The sequence below is a fragment of the Danio rerio genome, chromosome 14 (genome assembly GCF_052040795.2).
Source record: "Danio rerio strain M-AB ecotype USA chromosome 14, GRCz13ab, whole genome shotgun sequence".
Lineage (NCBI taxonomy): Eukaryota > Metazoa > Chordata > Actinopteri > Cypriniformes > Danionidae > Danio > Danio rerio.
Genome location: NC_141034.1, coordinates 45,813,407 through 45,831,901, shown reverse-complemented (window position 1 = coordinate 45,831,901; position 18,495 = coordinate 45,813,407). Strand labels below are relative to the sequence as shown.

The window sequence follows — 18,495 nt, the reverse complement described above, 5'->3', positions numbered from 1 at the left end:
ATGAGCGAAACTGTGGATCATTTATTACGGCTTTCACACAAAGTGCATTCACTGACCATGTTTCAGATGACAGGATTTACCAAACACAAGCTAAACTCAATATACTATACAGTATACCCTACTTTCTAATTTACATGTTTGATGAACAAAACTGAATATAGATTTGCTATATTTCTACAGTAATACCATCTTGAAATATATCACAAATCTTGTTTGCTTGTTGGATGACAGACTTAGTGTTATGAAGGGACTGGCGATTTGACAAATCCTAAGAGAGCATTTTATTTCATGACAACAATATACTCTATATGTGACATTTTATTTATTTAATAATATTGCAAAGAAACATTACAAAAAAAAAACGAATGAAATGTAAAACTAAAAACACAATATGAATCAAATATAAATTAATAATAACAGGGCCTAAAGATTTATATTTCCATCATCAACTGAAAAAAAAATAAGAAGAAGAAGAATCACTCTGATCCTGGTGTAAAATAAAATGACTGCCAGGAGCAAGATTTCATTTGCACGTTATTTTAACAAACTATGGAGGTACATGTTAGCTATAGTTAAGGGACTCGGCATTCATAACAAAACACTGTTACTGCATAGCATATTTGAGTTTGCAGTGATGAAATGTTTCTGCACACATTGGCATAAACTGAACCTGTGTCAGGATCCAACAATTCACTCATTCTTCCTGCTGATGCTTCACATCTTATTGTCTGCATCCACTTGTCTCCTTAAAGGGATAGTTCACTAAAAATAACATTTTGCTATTATTTACACATACTTGACTGGTTCCAAACCATTTTCTTTCCTGTGTGCACAAAACATATTATGAAAAATGTTGTATCTGTTTTTACTACCATGGATGTCAGTTAACAGTGTACTAAATTCTTTATATCTTCTTTTCTGTCTTCAGTTACATGAACTTTGTTTTGTGATATTTTAGTGAATCTCTCATTCACTTCTGTTTTTATTTAAAAACAATAATATAAATAGAGCTTGTTATAAGTTAAACAACAATTAGCTATTGTATTACATTTACTGTTCATTATTTGTATGCTTTATGTCATTCCAGTCAAGAAAAATAAATGCAAAATGTTTTCAATGTACCCACAATTCTGGAATGATTCGTACACTGTTACTTTTACTGCATTTTGTATGTGCAAGTAATTGCTAAAAGTTGTTTAGGAAATATGTGTAAAAAAGACAGACCTAACAATCAACAAATAATAATAATAATAATAATAATAATACATTTTATATATATCTCAAAGTAGTGAAAGAAGGTCTACCTAATACTGAGTGCTGTGTGTATGTTACTGTAAGTACAGTATTCAGGTCTGTATTGCTGATTTTGGTGGATGAGTGTTAAGGAGACGGAGGTGGAGGAGTGCTCAGAAACATCTTCACCGCAGGAGTGAAGATCAGGATGGTGCCGAGCACAGAGACGGTGAGGAAAGCCCACAAAAAAATCCTGTCCAGAACCTGAGCTACAAACTTCCAGTCCTGTACAACCTGTGAAAGACAAATCACAGCAATATCTTCAGTCTTTATAGCTACACTACATTGAACTACATATATTATTAGTGAACAGTACATAATGGAAAATTTTTCTCTATTTTTTTTATTATAGATTTACAATTTACTACTGTGTGTTTATTATTCATTATGTGTTATTCCAACCAACTGTCAAAAATATAAACAAATGTCCCAAAAAGTAAATAAATAAATCTGTCTGGAAAAAAATGTTATCAAACCTTTCTAGAATAAAAAAATATTTACATTTACTCTAACCCATATTTAGTAAATCCAGCATATTCTTGGGTATTTTAATTAATACAATTATTAGGTATTTTATTTAGAGTATCTATATACTACCAGTCAAAAGTTTGGGGTCAGTAGGATTTTTAAACGTTTTAAAATAAGTTTATCCTGCTCACCAAAGTTGTATTTATCAAAAAAAAGAAAAAGAAAAAGAATAGAATATATTATATATATATATTATAAGAATATATATTAAAACATTTTATTTATAATAAATATTTATTATAAATAAAACTTACCCCAATTTTTTGACCAGTAGTTCAAAATGGCAAAATATATGACAAATTCTACTATAAAAAAAAGTTCAATGAAAAAATATTTAATGTTCATGTCCTTGAAATAACTTTTAGATACTTTGATTTTTTTACTGATCTGATGCTTAAAACATTTATTAATCATAAAATATTGATTCATATTTTGTTCCATTGTTTTTTTTTTGTTTGTTTTTTGTTTTTTTGAAACTGAACAAAAATTACTGAATACCTTTAAGCTGATATGGAAGAATTTATTTGCTGGATAAAATCCATGCATGGATGGATGGATGGATGGATGGATGGATGGATGGATGGATGGATGGATGGATGGATGGATGGATGGACGGACAGACGGACGGACAGACGGAGAGACAGACGGACGGATAGATAGATAGACGGCTAGGGATATTGATGGATGGACGCATAGATAGATAGATAGATAGATAGATAGATAGATAGATAGATAGATAGATAGATAGATAGATAGATAGATAGATAGATAGATAGATAGATAGAAATTATGATGGATGGATGGATGGATGGATGGATGGATGGATGGATGGATGGACATAGGTAGACAGATAGATTGACATGGATGGATGAATGCATTCAAATTATGCATTCAACACTTTCCTTTACCTTCATCTTAGCACGTCTCAACCAGTTCTTACCTCTCTAATAAAATGCTCCTTCTTGATATGCCGTGAGATGTAGCGCACAGAGTTAGTGGCCTGCTCCAGCATGTTGATCAGCGCCTGACCGTCTCCTTCAGGCCCAGGTGGCCCTTTCTTGCTCCTGGGCTTCAGATCAGGGCTCTGGGGCTCCATCTGCGGGTAATGGTAGCGGTCGGTGTTTCCCCTCATACACAGCAAATCCGGCAGCCGCTGGAGGAACAGAGTACGAACCCACGGAGACATGGGATGATACGTGGCTGAAGAGCGATGGTGAACGTTAATAACAAACACCGTCACGATGATGGAGAGAGTCACGAAGATCATGATGAAAAGCAGATACTCTCCGATCAGAGGGATCACTTTAGAGGAAGACGGAATGATTTCTTCGATGACGAGAAGGAAGACGGTGAGCGACACCAGGACGGAGGTGGATAGAGAGACTTTTTCTCCTTCGTCCGAGGGAAGGTAGAAAACCAGAACGGTCAGGAAAGACAAACCCAGACACGGGATGATAAGAAAGAGCGTGTAGAAAAGAGGAAGGCGCTTTAGGATGAATGAGTATGTGATGTAGGGGTAGGAGTAATGACCGTCCCGTCGGCTGCCTTTGTGCCCTGTCGCGCTGAGAATCTCCCATTCGCCGTTGTCAAAGAAGTCGCTTCGGTCCACCTGATGGTTGACCAGGACTAGCTCCACCATGTTTCCATCATAGGTCCAGGAGCCGAACTTCATGGAGCAGTTCTGCCGATCGAACGGGAAGAAGGTCACGTCCATGGTGCAGGCAGATTTGTAGCTGGCGGGAGGAGTCCAGGTGATCAGGCCATTGTATCTCACGATGGCTTTGGTCATGATCGAGCCTTCAAAACGTCCGTCTGCGCTACAAGCAGGCAAGTGAAACTGTTAAAGAGTCATGAAGGACTTCACATGTTATATAAACTCCATTATCTATTTTAACCAGGTCTGGACGGCCAGTGTCCTGCCAATTTTGGCTCCAACTTGCAAGGATGCTTCTAGAAAGCCTAGTAAGCTTGATTAGCTAACCCAGGTGTGTCTGATTGGACACCCCTGTTTTAAATAGTTTGCATTACTTCAAATTAAAAGGGGTCGTTCACCCAAAAATGAACATTTACTCACACTCAAGTGGTTTTAGGAATTTCTTTCTTCTGTTAAACACAAATACGAATAATCCCAAGAGTGTTGGAAACCAGCAGCCGTTGACATCCATAGTAGAAAAATATATATTATAGATGTCTGTGGCTGCTGCTTACCAATATACTTCACTTTCATAATGTCACTTGGGACATATTTTACATCACCTGGGAAATATTTTTAAAAGAATAACAATTTCACATTAGGGCTAATAATTTTACCTTTAACTGTGCAGTAAACTGTTCAAAAGTAAAACATTTGTAATGTAATATTTCACTAGAGTCCTGAAAAAATGCATCAGTTTTCACAAAAAAAAAATTACACAGAATTTTCTTGTTCTGGATGAACTGACCGTATATGTTTTTTGTATGTGCTTTAAATGGTCTAGCTAACAGTAAACATTCATCCAAAAATGTTAGCAGAATGTTTTGCCATTATGGAACATAAACGTAAAAAAACAAACAAAAAAAAAAAAAAAGCTTAAATAGACAGTTTAAATAACATTTTAAATAGTCGCAAAAACATTAAATGGATATTAACACAACTAAATGGAACACTACAATTCATTCATTTATTCATTCATTCATTTTCCTTCTGCTTAGTCTCTATTTCAGAGGTCGCCACAGTGGAATGAACCGGCAACTATTCCAGCATATGTTTTACACAGCGGATACCCTTTCAGCAGCAACCCAGTACTGGGAAAAACCCATACACACTCATTCACACACTCAAACACAAGGGACAATTTAGTTTATTTAATTCACCTATATAGTGCATGTCTTTGGACTGTGGTGGAAACCAGAGCACCTGGAGCAAACGCACATGAACACAGGGAGAACATGCAAACTCCACACAAATGCTAACTGACCCAGGCAGAACTTAAACCATCGACCTTCTTGCTGTGAGGCGACAGTGCTAACCACTAAGCCACTGTGCTTCCCCTTTTTATATCATGTATGTTATTTTTTATCATTTATATTAAATGTAATTATATATGTTTATTTTGTTACTGTAAAGTGAATCGCAGCAAGCGTTTGTGAAAAGTATTTTTAAACTTAATAAGAGTCATGATAAATTCCACTTTTTTTGTTGTTGTTTTTTATGATTTTTCAAAACTGTGGTAAGAAACAGCCTTGTGATTTCATGACCCTTGAATGTTTTTCATAATAAACTACTGTTGTATATGATTGACAGACAAACTTACTTTTCATATAAAACGATGTCTGGGAGCCAGATGCTCTCTGACGGGACTCTGATAAATGTGATCCCACCATAATTCTCAGGGTTCCAGCGCAGTTTATAATCCAGCCATTCCTGCAAACCCAGATTATAATAATGAGTTTATCATGACAAAAATCTGTCATTACTTCACTACTACTACTGTCAGGTAGCATTCACAGATAACAGATCATTACCTATTCCTCAAATTATGCTTTTACTGATTTTCAGTTGTTGTTGTAACCAAGGTGAAATACTCAGAAATTGCAATAAACCAGATAAGATTGATTATTCGATGATGTTTGATGTTGATGATTATTTAAGCATAATTATATTTTTAAGTTTTTTTTAAAGGATCCTGAAACACGTTTTTGAGATGCTGACAGTCATATATATGTCCCACAATGGTAAAAACACTATTAGGACACATATATTTAGCTAACAAGTGAAATCTGGTTGTTTTTGCGTTGTTCAGAGCAAATTCGTTCTTCTTGTTTGAAAATAAATGTTGAAGCTACATCATGATGATGAGATCATTGAGTAAAATCCAGCTTGGAGATTGGATGTCTGTACCAGTCGGTACAAAGTGACGTCATTTCATTTTCAGCACATCTGTTTATTAATGAGATTCATGAGAAAGACTTGGTTCAAACCAATCAGCGCACTCTATTGTGAATGAAATGCAACTTTATTAATATGCATGATATAGCTTCAAAGACTGTTTTTACCTGTTACAGTGTTCAGAGAGATGCCACAATGTTTTGCCAACCTTAATTTAAACAAGTAGTAGAAGAATTGTTCTGAGACATGGGTCATTATGTTGCGTTTATAAATGTGCTGCAACGAAGGTTATGTTTCCATTTCCCCTGATGACAGCCTGGCTTGCGTGTGGACCACATGTATGGATTACAGTAGTCTGCTAACATGCAACAAAAATACGTTTGTAAGGGACATTTTTTAGCAGAGTGCTTTTCTCATCTGGAAATGGTGAAATCAACATTTGCCGCTCGTCTTCTTTAAAAAAAGACATGGTTTCAGTTGGTGTATTTTTTCATGTCTCTACGGATTTGGTAAGTGTGTGATCATTAGTTTTTGTTTATTTTTATTCAGAGGCAAAGTTATTATCATCAGCAGTACTTTTTCAGTTTTTAAAGACATACCCTAGACCTTACCTAAGGTGTAAACACCTTAATCAAACTGTTACCATTGAGTAGGATTTTCGCCGCATTTTGTGAAGGGATATTCTATACACACACACGACTTTCTGACTCTACCTACCAATTTCACCTAAGTTACAGAGAAATGTGAAGGGTTTTTTTTCTCCCTTTTGTCATGCGGTCACAAACATTTCATTAAAACAATACTCTTCCAGCAGTTCCTCACATCCAATATCTTGTTTGCCATGGGGGGCATTCATGAAATGTACCTGAATGAAAGTGAAAGTGCCAAACTGCAGGTAAAGTCGACAAATTAAGAATTTGGCAAATAATTCGATTACTGATGTCCATGTAAACTGTCACTGTATTTCTCCTCTGCGTCTGTGTGTTGTTTTGCCTCTGTGGAATTCATTGCATCCTCGAACTGAAACTCCCCTTTTCATGCAAACCCCTCCCTCTTTTACCACTCGACACTTTCACCTAAACAGAGCTGGACTCAGCCACTTTCCTGACTTTTTTAAACTAGAGGTGTGAAAACCCTGCTGAGACAGGGGGGTTTCATGGGCCTTTAACATGCCAAATTCATAACAAATTAAACTTTATTATTTAAGTTCTAACAGCGGTATGTTACTATTTTTGTCATGTAGGATTTCCGCCTCATATTATTTTCTTCGCATTTTGTGACAGCATAGTCTATAGACACACAGCTGTTTAACGCTATTCTCTGCACCTACTAAGTCTCTGCATCTACCAAGAAATAAAGAAGTTTTTCCCATATGGTGTGCAGTATCAAATCCCATTAAAACAACCCTCTTCCAGCAGTTCATTCTCGCATCCAATATCTCGTTTGTGAAAGGGGCGAGCATTAAATGTTCCTGAATTAAAGTGAAAGTGCCAAACTGCAGATAAAGTCAACAAATTAAGAAGGAAACAGACGAAATTACATGGAACTCCAGAGGAAATGTGGATAGCGCAGTGATGCAATAGCGTTAATCGAATTATGTGCTATAACTTTCAAAACAGGATCATGAAAGGAACATTTAAAAAGCAACACATTTAAACACCTTCATCATGGTATTGTCTTATTCAGATTTAGGCTAATAATTTGAGTAGTGATGTCCATGTAAACGTAGTCACTGTCTAGCTCCCCTGCATCTGTGTTTGAGTTGCTGGTGTCAAAATCAGCTGTAGTGCATGTACTGAAACTCACCTTTTAATGCAAACCCTTTTTCGCCACTTGACACTCCCACCTAAATAAAGCTGGATTTACCCATTTTCCTGAATTTTTTCAAACTACAGGTGTGAAAACACCCTGCTGAGACAGGGGGTTTAACAGCCTTTTGAAGTAACGCAGATTGGTCAGAATATCAAATGCCTTAAAAAAATATACCTTAATGATCTATGTCTAGCTTATATGACCATTACAATTGCACAATGTCTACACAGTCTTTGCAGATTCAGTCATGAAATAATATTTTTGACTTCAATACAACCAATTAATTTGGATGTTACCGCATACAGCATATTCAAACACTATCAGTGATGTTTCAGGTTACATACCTCATACAGCCATACATTAGTGGTCATGAGCTGGTTTTTCTCATCCTAAATTCATAAACAGAGAAGACAGAAAGACAAATGTATCAATAAACATGAATAATGCAGTCTCTACTCGAATGATCTGCAAGGTTGAATTCAAATCATTCCCAAACTCTGGTTTAAGACACAATAAACAAAAATGAGGGGGAAAACATAAAACAGGTTTTTATTATCCTTTCTTCTGTAGATCATGAGAAATCGGAGTAGGAGCGGTGCTTGGAGAGGTGACTCAACCCACATAATAATAGCTGTCTTTATTTATTTTCATAGCCCTCAAAATCATGGGCTATATTTTTTGATAGATGTCCTGCATAACCGCTTTTAAGCCATCTAATACTCTGAATTATGTGGCACTTGGGCACCTTCGCCTTCAGGTGGGTTTTAAATCAATTATATCAAACAGGCACACATCTGAGCCCTTACACTTAATCAAATTGCAAGCTACACATGTACCAACACAAAGCTGATGTCTTTATTATTGAGAGAAACACACACAGTGTTGTGCGTTTATTAATGCTAATTTGCTTTGTCAGTGCATCAATAAAATACACACTGATAATCTAATGCGGGACGGTCAGAGACAAACATTGAAGCATTATTTACTCATTCAGGTTTTTATCAGCTACTGCAGATGTTAGGCTGTGTCTGTGCATTTGTTTGAGCAAGCAAGCACAAGAGATGAAAGTAATACCGCGTTATTTGCTGAGCACGTGGTTTTTCTTCAAAATAGGCAGAATTGCTATCAATTTACTTTGCAGAATTTAATCATACCGGGAAATAGTACACCAATGGATTAGTGTAGAGGCTCGCTGTTTAAGAGGCCATGTGATGCTATTTCAAGAAGTAATTATTTTGTTAAATATGTATGGCTATGGAAAAAAATGAAGAGCATTTGGAAATTCTTAGTGTATCTGGCTTTATTAGGGATGTGTTTGGGTGTAATGATAATATTTGTTAAGTTATAAAAAAGGTCTGATCAAAATGCCTACACATTTCAAATAAAAAAATATTGTCATTTAAGGTAATTATGCTAATTGTCGCTTTCTTAACTCTTCCAAAGTAAAACATTGGCAGTGTGAAGTCTATTTTTTATTTTTTTTTAAAGTGTCAGTGTATATTATTAAGATATTATTAAGGTCAGCAGCTAGCTCTCTGCAACTCCTACATGGTTGCCCACTGAAGCAAAGCAGGGCTGCGCCCGGTCAGTACCTGGATGGTAGACATGGGAAAGCTAGGTTGCTGCCGGCAGTGGTGTTAGTGAGGCTAGCAGGGAGCGCTCAACCTGCGGTCTGTGTGGGTCCTAATGCCCCAGTATAGTGACGGGGACTCTATACTGCTCAGTGAGTGCCGTTTTTCGGATGAGAGGTTAAACTGAGGTCCAGACTCTCTTGTGATCATTAAAAATCCCAGGATGTCCTTAGAAAAAGAGTAGGAGTTTAACCCTGGCATCCTGGCCGAATTTGCCCACTGGCCTCTGCCCATCATGGTCTCCTAACCCTCCCCATATCAAAATTGGCTTCATCACTCTGTCTCCACTCCACTAATCAGCTGGTGTGTGGTGTGCGGTCTGGCGCAAAATGGCTGCCGTCGCGTCATCCAGGTGGATGCTGCACACTGGTGGTGGATTAGGAGATTACCCCCCATTGTGTAAAGCGATTTGAGTGCCCAGAAAAGCGCTATATAAATGTAAGAAATTATTATTATTATTTATCATATTTACAAGCTTTTTGCACAATATACTGTTTTGAATCTGCATGGTTTGCACATTTTGCCATGTGCCCTAAAGTGTAATTGCATCATTTCCAAATGTTTTATTTTTAAATTATATTAAGTGTGTAATTGTATTTATTGTAATGCAACTTTTTGTATTAATATTATCAGTTAGGCACCTAGGCTCTGACAGTAACGCAATTTCGATTCTCAGTACGTCCTTTACATGTGGTTGAATTGGCAATAAAGCTGAATTTGACTTGACTTTATGAAACATAAAATGCTCTAAATTTTCCCAGTGTTGGGTTGCAGCTGGAAGGGCATCTGCTGCGTAAAACATGTGTATTATTATTTTTCTTTATTTATTTATTTATTTACAACACTTACGGGGATGAATACAGGAAGATCATGGAGTGAAGCCAGACATTGACATAGTGAGAATACCGGACAATGACATAATGAAACACGAAACTATAAATACACACAGGATGATGACAATGATTAAACACAGGGGTGAGACACAGGTGATAGTCATGAACATAATGATGGCGGGAACTAGAACAAAGGAGCACATAGTGAAGGTCACATGAGGAAAACAAACACACGAGGAAGACAGGTCGTGACAATATGCTGGATAAGTCGGCAATTCATTCCGCTGTGGCGACTCCTGATTAATAAAGAGACTAAGAATAAAAAGTGCTATAAATGACAACCTTTTTATTTTAAATTAGTAAGAAATGTCATCAGTAGTTTACAAAATGAAAGCAAAATGAAATTTTACCCAAATACATTATTATATATCGTAATTAATCCCAGAAACAGTTATATTTTCTAGTTAGTTAGTTCCTTTTTATGTATTGGACTGCCTTTTGCTAATACAGGGTTTCTACAGGTTTTTTCAAGTCAAATGTAAGACTTTTTAAGACCTTTTTAGGACCGTTATGAACTAAATGACTTAGACTTACACAAGTCTAAACAGTAAGGATTTTTTTTCTAATAGCCCAGTTAAAACATTACAAAAACTTTAAAAACAAATGTTATTGTAAAGAAGATAACTAAACCTTATAGGTAAATACAGTTAATAAATAAGCTTGTGTTAAAACTTTTGTTGAGATGGAATGTTATGTGATTGCATGGATGTTAGCCCGATTAAGTAGTTTTACATGGAGATAAAAAAAAACTTAAGCCCTGTTTAAAATGATTTAAGACCTACAACACAATATTTCAGTGAATTTAGCAATTTTAAAGGACTTTTAAAGACCTTTTAAGACCCCGCAGATAACCTGTAATATTTTTAATTCTGACATAGGTGTTTGTGGATGTAATATCCGGACTTACAGTAATGTGTCTTGGGCAAATCTGGAGCTTTTGTCTATCTGTAGATCTTATGCATGCACAAATAGATAAATTGCACTCTAATGGAAAAAGAAAACCGAGCAGCCAAAAAGAAATGACAGTCCGCTGGATCTCTCCTTGGTTAATAATTTAGCCTTCCATCATATAACAACAAAATCCTTTCAGAGAAAGAGTGAGGCAGAAAAAACAGGAAAATGGGAGGGAAAAGATGGAGTGGAGAAGCAGGACAGCAATATATTCTATATATAGACTCTAAGAAAGCAGATGTCCCTAATATATGGGTTTAATAATCCACTGGTTTTAAAACCAAAGACAGCTCAGAGTGCTGCATTTTCAGCACCATGGACAGAGACCAGCCCAGGCACATCATACTAAAGCTTCATGTGAAGTCTATAAAGTGCCAACTAGTGTATTTTTCTTACCACGTCCACAAGCTGAGAGATCTTCAAGCCAAAGCGGACCTTCACAGTATGGTTTGCGTGCAGAATGGGCCTGACCCAACGCTGGTACCCCTGAAACAAGTCCCTGAGCAGAGCATCTTCTCTTTCTGCCAGAGATACAAACTCTCTAGCTGTTGAAATACACACATTAGCATTATTTACACCTTATCACATTAACACTGTATGGTTTTAACAACATTTTACTAAAATATATATTTCTTAACTGACCGGGTATCAATGCCACCTTCTAGCAGTAAATATTAGTGTTTGTGCTTGAATTGAAAGCTAAACACTGCAGTAAAAGCGCAAGAGTCATGTGAACAGAGAGTAAGTACACTAAGAGTAATGGCAGAGATACAAGGGCAGATAGAAACCAGACACTTCATAGAGATCAGCAGATGTTCACTCACTGTGTCCTCCACAAACTGTTTACTGACCTCAAATGAGGACAAGAGCACTTAACTGCATATAGTGACCAGATAGCATTTGGTTGGAGGACACGTTGAAGTAGACAAAAGAAAAACAATTCATGAACGAAAAATAAAACAGCTGTCAGATTAAATTTAATAAACAACTCGTATTAAACTTTGCTTATAAGATGTATTACAGCTCGTAGACTAACATTGCTGATACAACCATTCAAAACTGTTCAAGTTCATATGATGGCTGATATAAATAACAAAGTTTTAGGTATAGAAAATCGACATTTTCAGCATTTTTACAGTCTTTATAAAGCATAACAAACAAGAAAGTACTTCACAGGACAGAAAGAAAGTGATTGGTTTGCACTTACCAGGCGTGGTGGCGAAGATGCTGGTAAACAAGGTAAAAAGACCAATGACTGTCAGCGTCATTTCAGGAGGGAGTATTAAAAATTGACCTGACTCTTACTCAAATTAATCTGAACGCACTGGCTGCTGTTTAAAAACAACTTTTCATAACAAGCGATAAAAGTTTGTTGTTTGCCGCGAAAACTGCAGGAAAAGCGGAGGTTGACTCCTGAAGAGAATCCATCCAGAGGCGCGCGCGTGCTCGTGTCCCAGAAGAGACTGGGGGAAGCGCGTGCGTGACGGTTTAAAGGGACAGGTGAATTTACCACAAACAAAATCTGAAATGCAGTGTAGATAGCGCTGTCCCTTTTTTACCTAGATTTCTCCAAAACATATTTACAATTCTACACTTTGAAAATGTATACAAAAGTTTGACATTTTACTGTGTTTAATACAAAAGACTCATTTTATGTAATATATTTGCAAACATTGTACTTGTATTTTTAGTTCTGCAGAGCAGCAAAAATGGAATCGTCTGTAAAGTATTCATGCAGAAAATTACTATTACTTTTTATTGAATCATTATTTAATTTAATTAAATCAAATAATAATTTAAAGAAACCTGAAAAGATTTTGGCACTTAAATATTGTTTTTGTTACGGGCAATCTGGGATTAAACTAAATAATAAAAATAATAGTCAAAAATACTCTATAATAAAAATAATTGTTAAAATGTTGTAATGTGACTCAGACATATACATACAGTGCTCAGCATAAATGAGTACACTACATTTTGAAAAAGAATATTTGAACAAAACAAATTAAACAGATTTATTTATTAAAATAATATTCTAGTCACAGAACATTTTAAGACAATGCATTTAAATTCATGCAAAGTAATACAAAAACAATACAAACAACATTTCAACAATTTAGTTTTTTGTTTGTTTCTCTTGATTTTTGCAATTTTATTAAATTAAATATATTAATAAATTTCTATATTTAATATTGTTAGATTAGCTCCAGATTTGGCTTCAGTACTGGCTAATATATATATATATATATATATATATATGTGTGTGTGTGTGTGTGTGTGTGTGTGTGTGTGTGTGTGTGTGTGTGTGTGTGTGTGTGTGTGTAGATATGCACAAATATAATATTGTAAAACTTCCTATAGGAAATAATTAAATGAGAGATTTGTGAGGGGTGTAATCATATATGCTGAGCACTGTAGGTATTAGCCAAGTTTACATATAAACCACATATCATAAACAATAGTTACTTAAAGTGCTTTATATAAGGCATCGTTGTTATAAAACAACAACAATAATAATAAAAAATAATATAGTAAAATCTGTTTTCTCACACCTGTCACCCTTTTCACATACAGTATATGTAAATTTAGCACATTTAATACACAGTGGTAAATCAAAATGCTTAACAAAAAAGTGATAAAATGAATAATAAAATAATGTTTATTCATGCTTTGGAATGGTGTGTGCAACTTGGGTGTATTTGTATATCTAAACATTTTCCTTTGTATTTACAGTCAAGCCTGAAATTATTCATACCCCTAACAAATTGTGTTGCTTTTTTTTTTTTTTGCAAAAATATTACAATCATGTATAAGAGGCATCAATGAAGAAAAAAAAGATTTCTCAGCGTTTATTTACGTCCGAACAAAAACCTAATTTAGGGCTTAAAATAATTCCAGGCTTGACTCTGTGTGTGTGTGTGTGTGTGTGTGTGTGTGTGTGTGTGTGTGTGTGTGTGTGTGTGTGTGTGTGTGTGTGTGTGTACTGTATATGTACAGTAATAGTTGAAGTCAAATTTATTAGTCATCCTGTAATTTTTCTTTTTCAGATATTTCCAATTTATGTTTAACAGATGAGGGAAATTTTCACAGTATTTCCTTTAATATGTATTCTTCTGGAGAAAGTCTTATTTGTTTTATTTCGACTAGAATAAAAGCAGTTTTATTATTATTATTTTATATCCATTTTAAGGTCAGTATAATTAGCCCCCTTATTTTTTTTTCTCAATAGTCTACAGAACAAGCTACTGTTATACAATTCCTTATTACCCAAACTTACCTATATTGACCTAATTACGCCTTTAAAATGTCACTTTAGGCTAAATACTAGTGTCTTAATACATATCTAGTAAAATATTATTTACTGTCATCATCGACATAAATTAATGAGTTATTAGAGATGAGTTATTAAAAACTATTATGTTTAGAAACATGTTGAAAAAACTCTTCTCTTCATTAAACAGAAATTGGGGGAAAATATAAGAGAATTACAATTTAACAGTCAAACTAAAATGGCATTAGAAATGTTATGCACTTTAGTCTACAGAATGTGTTTGCCTACAACGACCGATCAGATGTATTGAAATGAAATCTTTGCAGTGTGTCTTGTGTAAACACTCACAGCAGCAGCAGCGCAGGCAAATGCATCTCCTTACTGTTCACAGCTACAGTCTGAGCTGCTGTGATTTTCTGCTCCAGTTGGAACCAGCTGTGGCCTCGTGAGGGTCTGTGTCACTTTCTCTCACACCACTGCATTTGAATCTGTATATCATTTGGAATATGGCCATAAACTTGACTGGATCACACCAAAAAAGTTCTCAAATATTCGAATACACAGCAGAACTCCAGAGCTGAAATCAATAATGCACAGATAGAGAGCGAAAACTGCACTGCAGAGGTAAAGTTAAGAGAAGTCTACGCTGGTATCATGGCATCTGGCATTATGATTTAATGGTTGCTGACTCACATTCTGTGCTTATTAGTTTCCTTCATCCACCCTGCATGCGCATGTCTGCACAGACCACTGTCTTCAGAAGAGGAGAAAACAGACCGGAAAATGACTTAAATATTCATAGAGTCCTTTAAATAATGCATCCCATCCTCCATTTGCACACTCCCCTGACTGCACCGTCGCCACCTGTCAAATCAGCAGAGTCACAGTCACGATGAGTTAACACTGAAACACACTAAAAATAACTCGGAGAGTCCTGAGTAATTAATACAGCCAAAATACTGTGATTAAAGTGCTAATGAGGCCCCCTCTGCATAGCAGGTTCAGGCTTTTGTTTGACTTTTTATTTACCAGTGTAGTGTGTTACAGGCAGTGGAAGAACACAAAAAATAAGCAGTTTCAGCATATTTTCCTTTTAATGTTGTTTTATAAAACCAAGTCGCTCAATTTATTAATGCTTTGCTCCAAACTCATATAGATAAATACAAATATAAAAAAAATACTTACACTTAAAGTAAATATCAACTAAAACTTTAATTATATACGTATATATAAATATACACTCATTGGCCACTTTATTAGGTACACCTCACTTTATTAGGTACACCTGTCCAACTGCTCGTTAATGCAAATTTCAAATCAGCCAATCACATGTCAGCAACTCAATGCATTTAGGCATGTAGACATGGTCAAGACGATCTGCTGCAGTTCAAACTGAGCATCAGAATAGGGAAGAAAGGTGATTTAAGTGACTTTAAAATTAGCATGTTTGTTGACTGGCTGGTCTAAGTATTTCAAAAACTGCTGATTTACTGGGATTTTCACGCACAACCATCTCTAGGGTTTACAGAGAATGGTCCGAAAAAGGGAAAATATCCAGTGAGCGGCAGTTCTGTGGGTGCAAATGCCTTGTCAGATGTCTCTAGAGGTCAGAGGAGAATGGCCAGACTGGTTCGAGCTGATAGAAAGGCAACAGTAAATTTAATAACCACTCGTTACAACCGAGGTAGGCAGAAGAGCATCTCTGGACGCACAACACTTCCAACCTTGAGGCGGATGGGCTACAGCAGCAGAAGACTACACAAAGTGCCACTCCTGTCAGCTAAGTACAGGAAACTGAGGCTACAATTCACACAGGCTCACCAAAATTAAACAATTGAAGATTGAAAATAACGTTGCCTGGTCCGATGAGTGTCAAATTCTGCTGCGACATTCGGATGGTAGGGTCAGAATTTGGCGTCATAATAATAGATAAAAGCTTGGATTCATCCTGCCTTGTAGCAACAGTTTAGGCTGCTGGTGGTGGTGTAATGGTGTGGGGGATATTTTCTTAGCACACTTTGGGCCCCATTAGTACCAATTGAGCATAGTGTCAACGCCACAGCCTAGCATTCTATATATATAGAATGAGAGAGAGAGAATACATCTATAACTATAAATAAAAAATATAACTAAATAATAATACGAATGTATAGTTTTAATAGCTTTTTTCTTAATTTATCACATAATCATCATAAAAAAATAACATTATGATAATTATGTTAAGCAATCATTAACTCAGTCTGTAAATGTCCATCAAAATGCTGTTTATGTTATGTTTGAACCAACTTAACAGTAAAATGAGGTCAAATGTGAAGTTTGTATTGAAGAACAGTATACACTACCTGACCAAATTCTTGTCGCCTATCCAAGTTTTTAGAACAAATAATAACATGACTAGTTGATCACTTGATATCAGAAGTGGCTTATATGACTAGATTACACTTATTTCACCAAAATAAAACAAGATAATGCGTTGATTTCAATCATCCATCCATACATCTCTGCAATAACTAAAATAATAGTCATCTGGAATGACAAAGAAAGCGTTCTTGCAGGACTCCCAGAGTTCATCAAGATTCTTTGGATTCATCTTCAATGCCTCCTCCTTCATCTTACCCCAGGCATGCTCAATAATGTTCATTTCTGGTGACTGGGCTGACCAATCCTGCAGCACATTGACCTTCTTTGCTTTCAGAAACTTCGATGCGGAGGCTGAAGTATGAGAAGGAGCACTATCCTGCTGAAGAATTTGCCCTCTCCTGTGGTTTGTAATGTAATGGGCAGCACAAATGTCTTGATACCTCAGGATGTTGATGTTGCCGTCCACTCTGCAGATCTCTCGCACGCGCCCATACTGAATGTAACCCCAAACCATGATTTTTCCAATACCATACCAGACTAATTTCTGTAAGAATCTTGGGTCTATGCAAGTTCCAATAGGTCTTCTGCTGTATTTGTAATGAATGGGATGCAGTTCAACAGATGGTTCATCTGAAAAATCTACCTTCTGCCAATTTTCCAAATGATCAACTAGAAGTCAAGTTATTATTTGTTGCTCTTATAACTGTTGATGACAAGACTTTTATCAGGTAATGTATACATGCATGTGTGTGTGTGTGTGTGTGCGTGTGTGTGTGTGTGTGTGTGTGTGTGTGTGTGTGTGTGTGTGTGTGTGTGTGTGTGTACAGTAAGTAAACTGTAATATGTATATTCCAGTAAACAACTTTTCTTTTCACTTAAAAGTAAGTGGCCACATTGATCTTGATGTTTAGTTGACATTTAAAGTCAGTACATTAGTTAAAACACACTATAGGTCTGTTTCCCACAGCAGTCCCATAATTTACTATAAAATTATCCTAAAATTACTTCTGCAAATATTGTATTGTCACACAAGTAATGGCTTTCTGCCATTTTCCCAGTAAGATTCTATTATTACCATTAGATTTCCAAATCAAGATCTCTAAATGGTAATTTAACAGAAAGTTCCTCCAATTTAAGTGTTCTCTGTGTAAAAGCCTGCATAAGTATCCTTTACACACACATTTCTGCTTTTTTGCAGCATGTTTTAGTTTAGTGTATGCTTGGAATCATTGCGGGATTTTGGGGGTTTATATTGTGAGAGGCTGGAGAATGTTGAGGTCTTCAGGGCTGAATGTTGAGGATGAATGACAGCTCTGAAGGGTTGGGGTCAGTGTTAGGGTCAGCTAAATATTCAGTCTGTGTCCAGTATTGTGCTCTGACTCATCGGCATCCAGGAATTTTGTGTCAGTGTGATTTGAGTTGTACACAGTGCTTAACGCTTTATGAAATGCGCCAGGTCCATTGCTGGGGTCTTTTTTTGCTACAATATTTACTGAAATAAGCTGGTTGTAACAGTGAGTTGATGGTAAGACTGGGGTGTTCGGTGGACATTGAAATGAAACCGTTATGTGAGATGGGTTGAAGCTGGTCTGAGTTTATGTGATCTACAAATCCTCAGTGGCCGGTGTGTTATAACTGTTGAAGAGCGGCTGCATGAAGAGGCCGATGGTTCCTGCAACACACACTAAAACAAAGATCCACAGAAACAGGCGGTCGATCACCATAGCCACATACTTCCAGTCCTCGATAATCTGTGGGAGACACACAATGTGCAATGATTCATTTAAAATAATTAGTTAGATAACAAGATTTGAACTAATCAATGACACTTTACTGTAGTTGACCACTGATCTATACAACCAAAATCTCTTTAGTGTTTTGTAAAAG

The 18,495-nt window shown here is 36.1% G+C and overlaps 2 protein-coding genes across 7 annotated transcripts in view; both read right to left on the bottom strand.

Annotated features, from left to right (window-relative positions):
• Position 1: 1 nt before the first annotated feature.
• Positions 2–12,458, bottom strand: chrnb3b (cholinergic receptor nicotinic beta 3 subunit b). 2 transcript variants are annotated; one of them, XR_015506617.1, is made up of 7 exons: positions 12,184–12,458; positions 11,373–11,521; positions 7,846–7,890; positions 5,115–5,224; positions 2,762–3,638; positions 1,305–1,527; positions 2–823 (listed from the first exon to the last, which is right to left on the bottom strand). XR_015506617.1 is itself a non-coding variant. In NM_173287.1 (6 exons), exons 1-6 carry the CDS (start codon positions 12,242–12,244, stop codon positions 1,381–1,383), a joined length of 1,389 nt encoding a protein of 462 aa, NP_775394.1. The 2 variants fall into 2 exon arrangements, 1 of the variants encoding a protein (NP_775394.1); NM_173287.1 differs by lacking the exon at positions 2–823 and having other exon boundaries at positions 1,381–1,527; positions 12,184–12,244.
• A 4,815-nt stretch (positions 12,459–17,273) lies between these two features.
• Positions 17,274–18,495, bottom strand: part of chrnb5b (cholinergic receptor, nicotinic, beta 5b) — a 42,021-nt gene continuing 40,799 nt past the window's right edge. For all 5 annotated transcript variants that reach the window (XM_087282075.1, XM_087282077.1, XM_087282076.1 and 2 more), the window contains one exon: positions 17,274–18,359. In XM_087282075.1, coding sequence (XP_087138201.1) covers positions 18,213–18,359 — 147 coding nt within the window. In that variant the 3' untranslated portion in view covers positions 17,274–18,212. The remainder of the gene's footprint in view (positions 18,360–18,495) is intronic.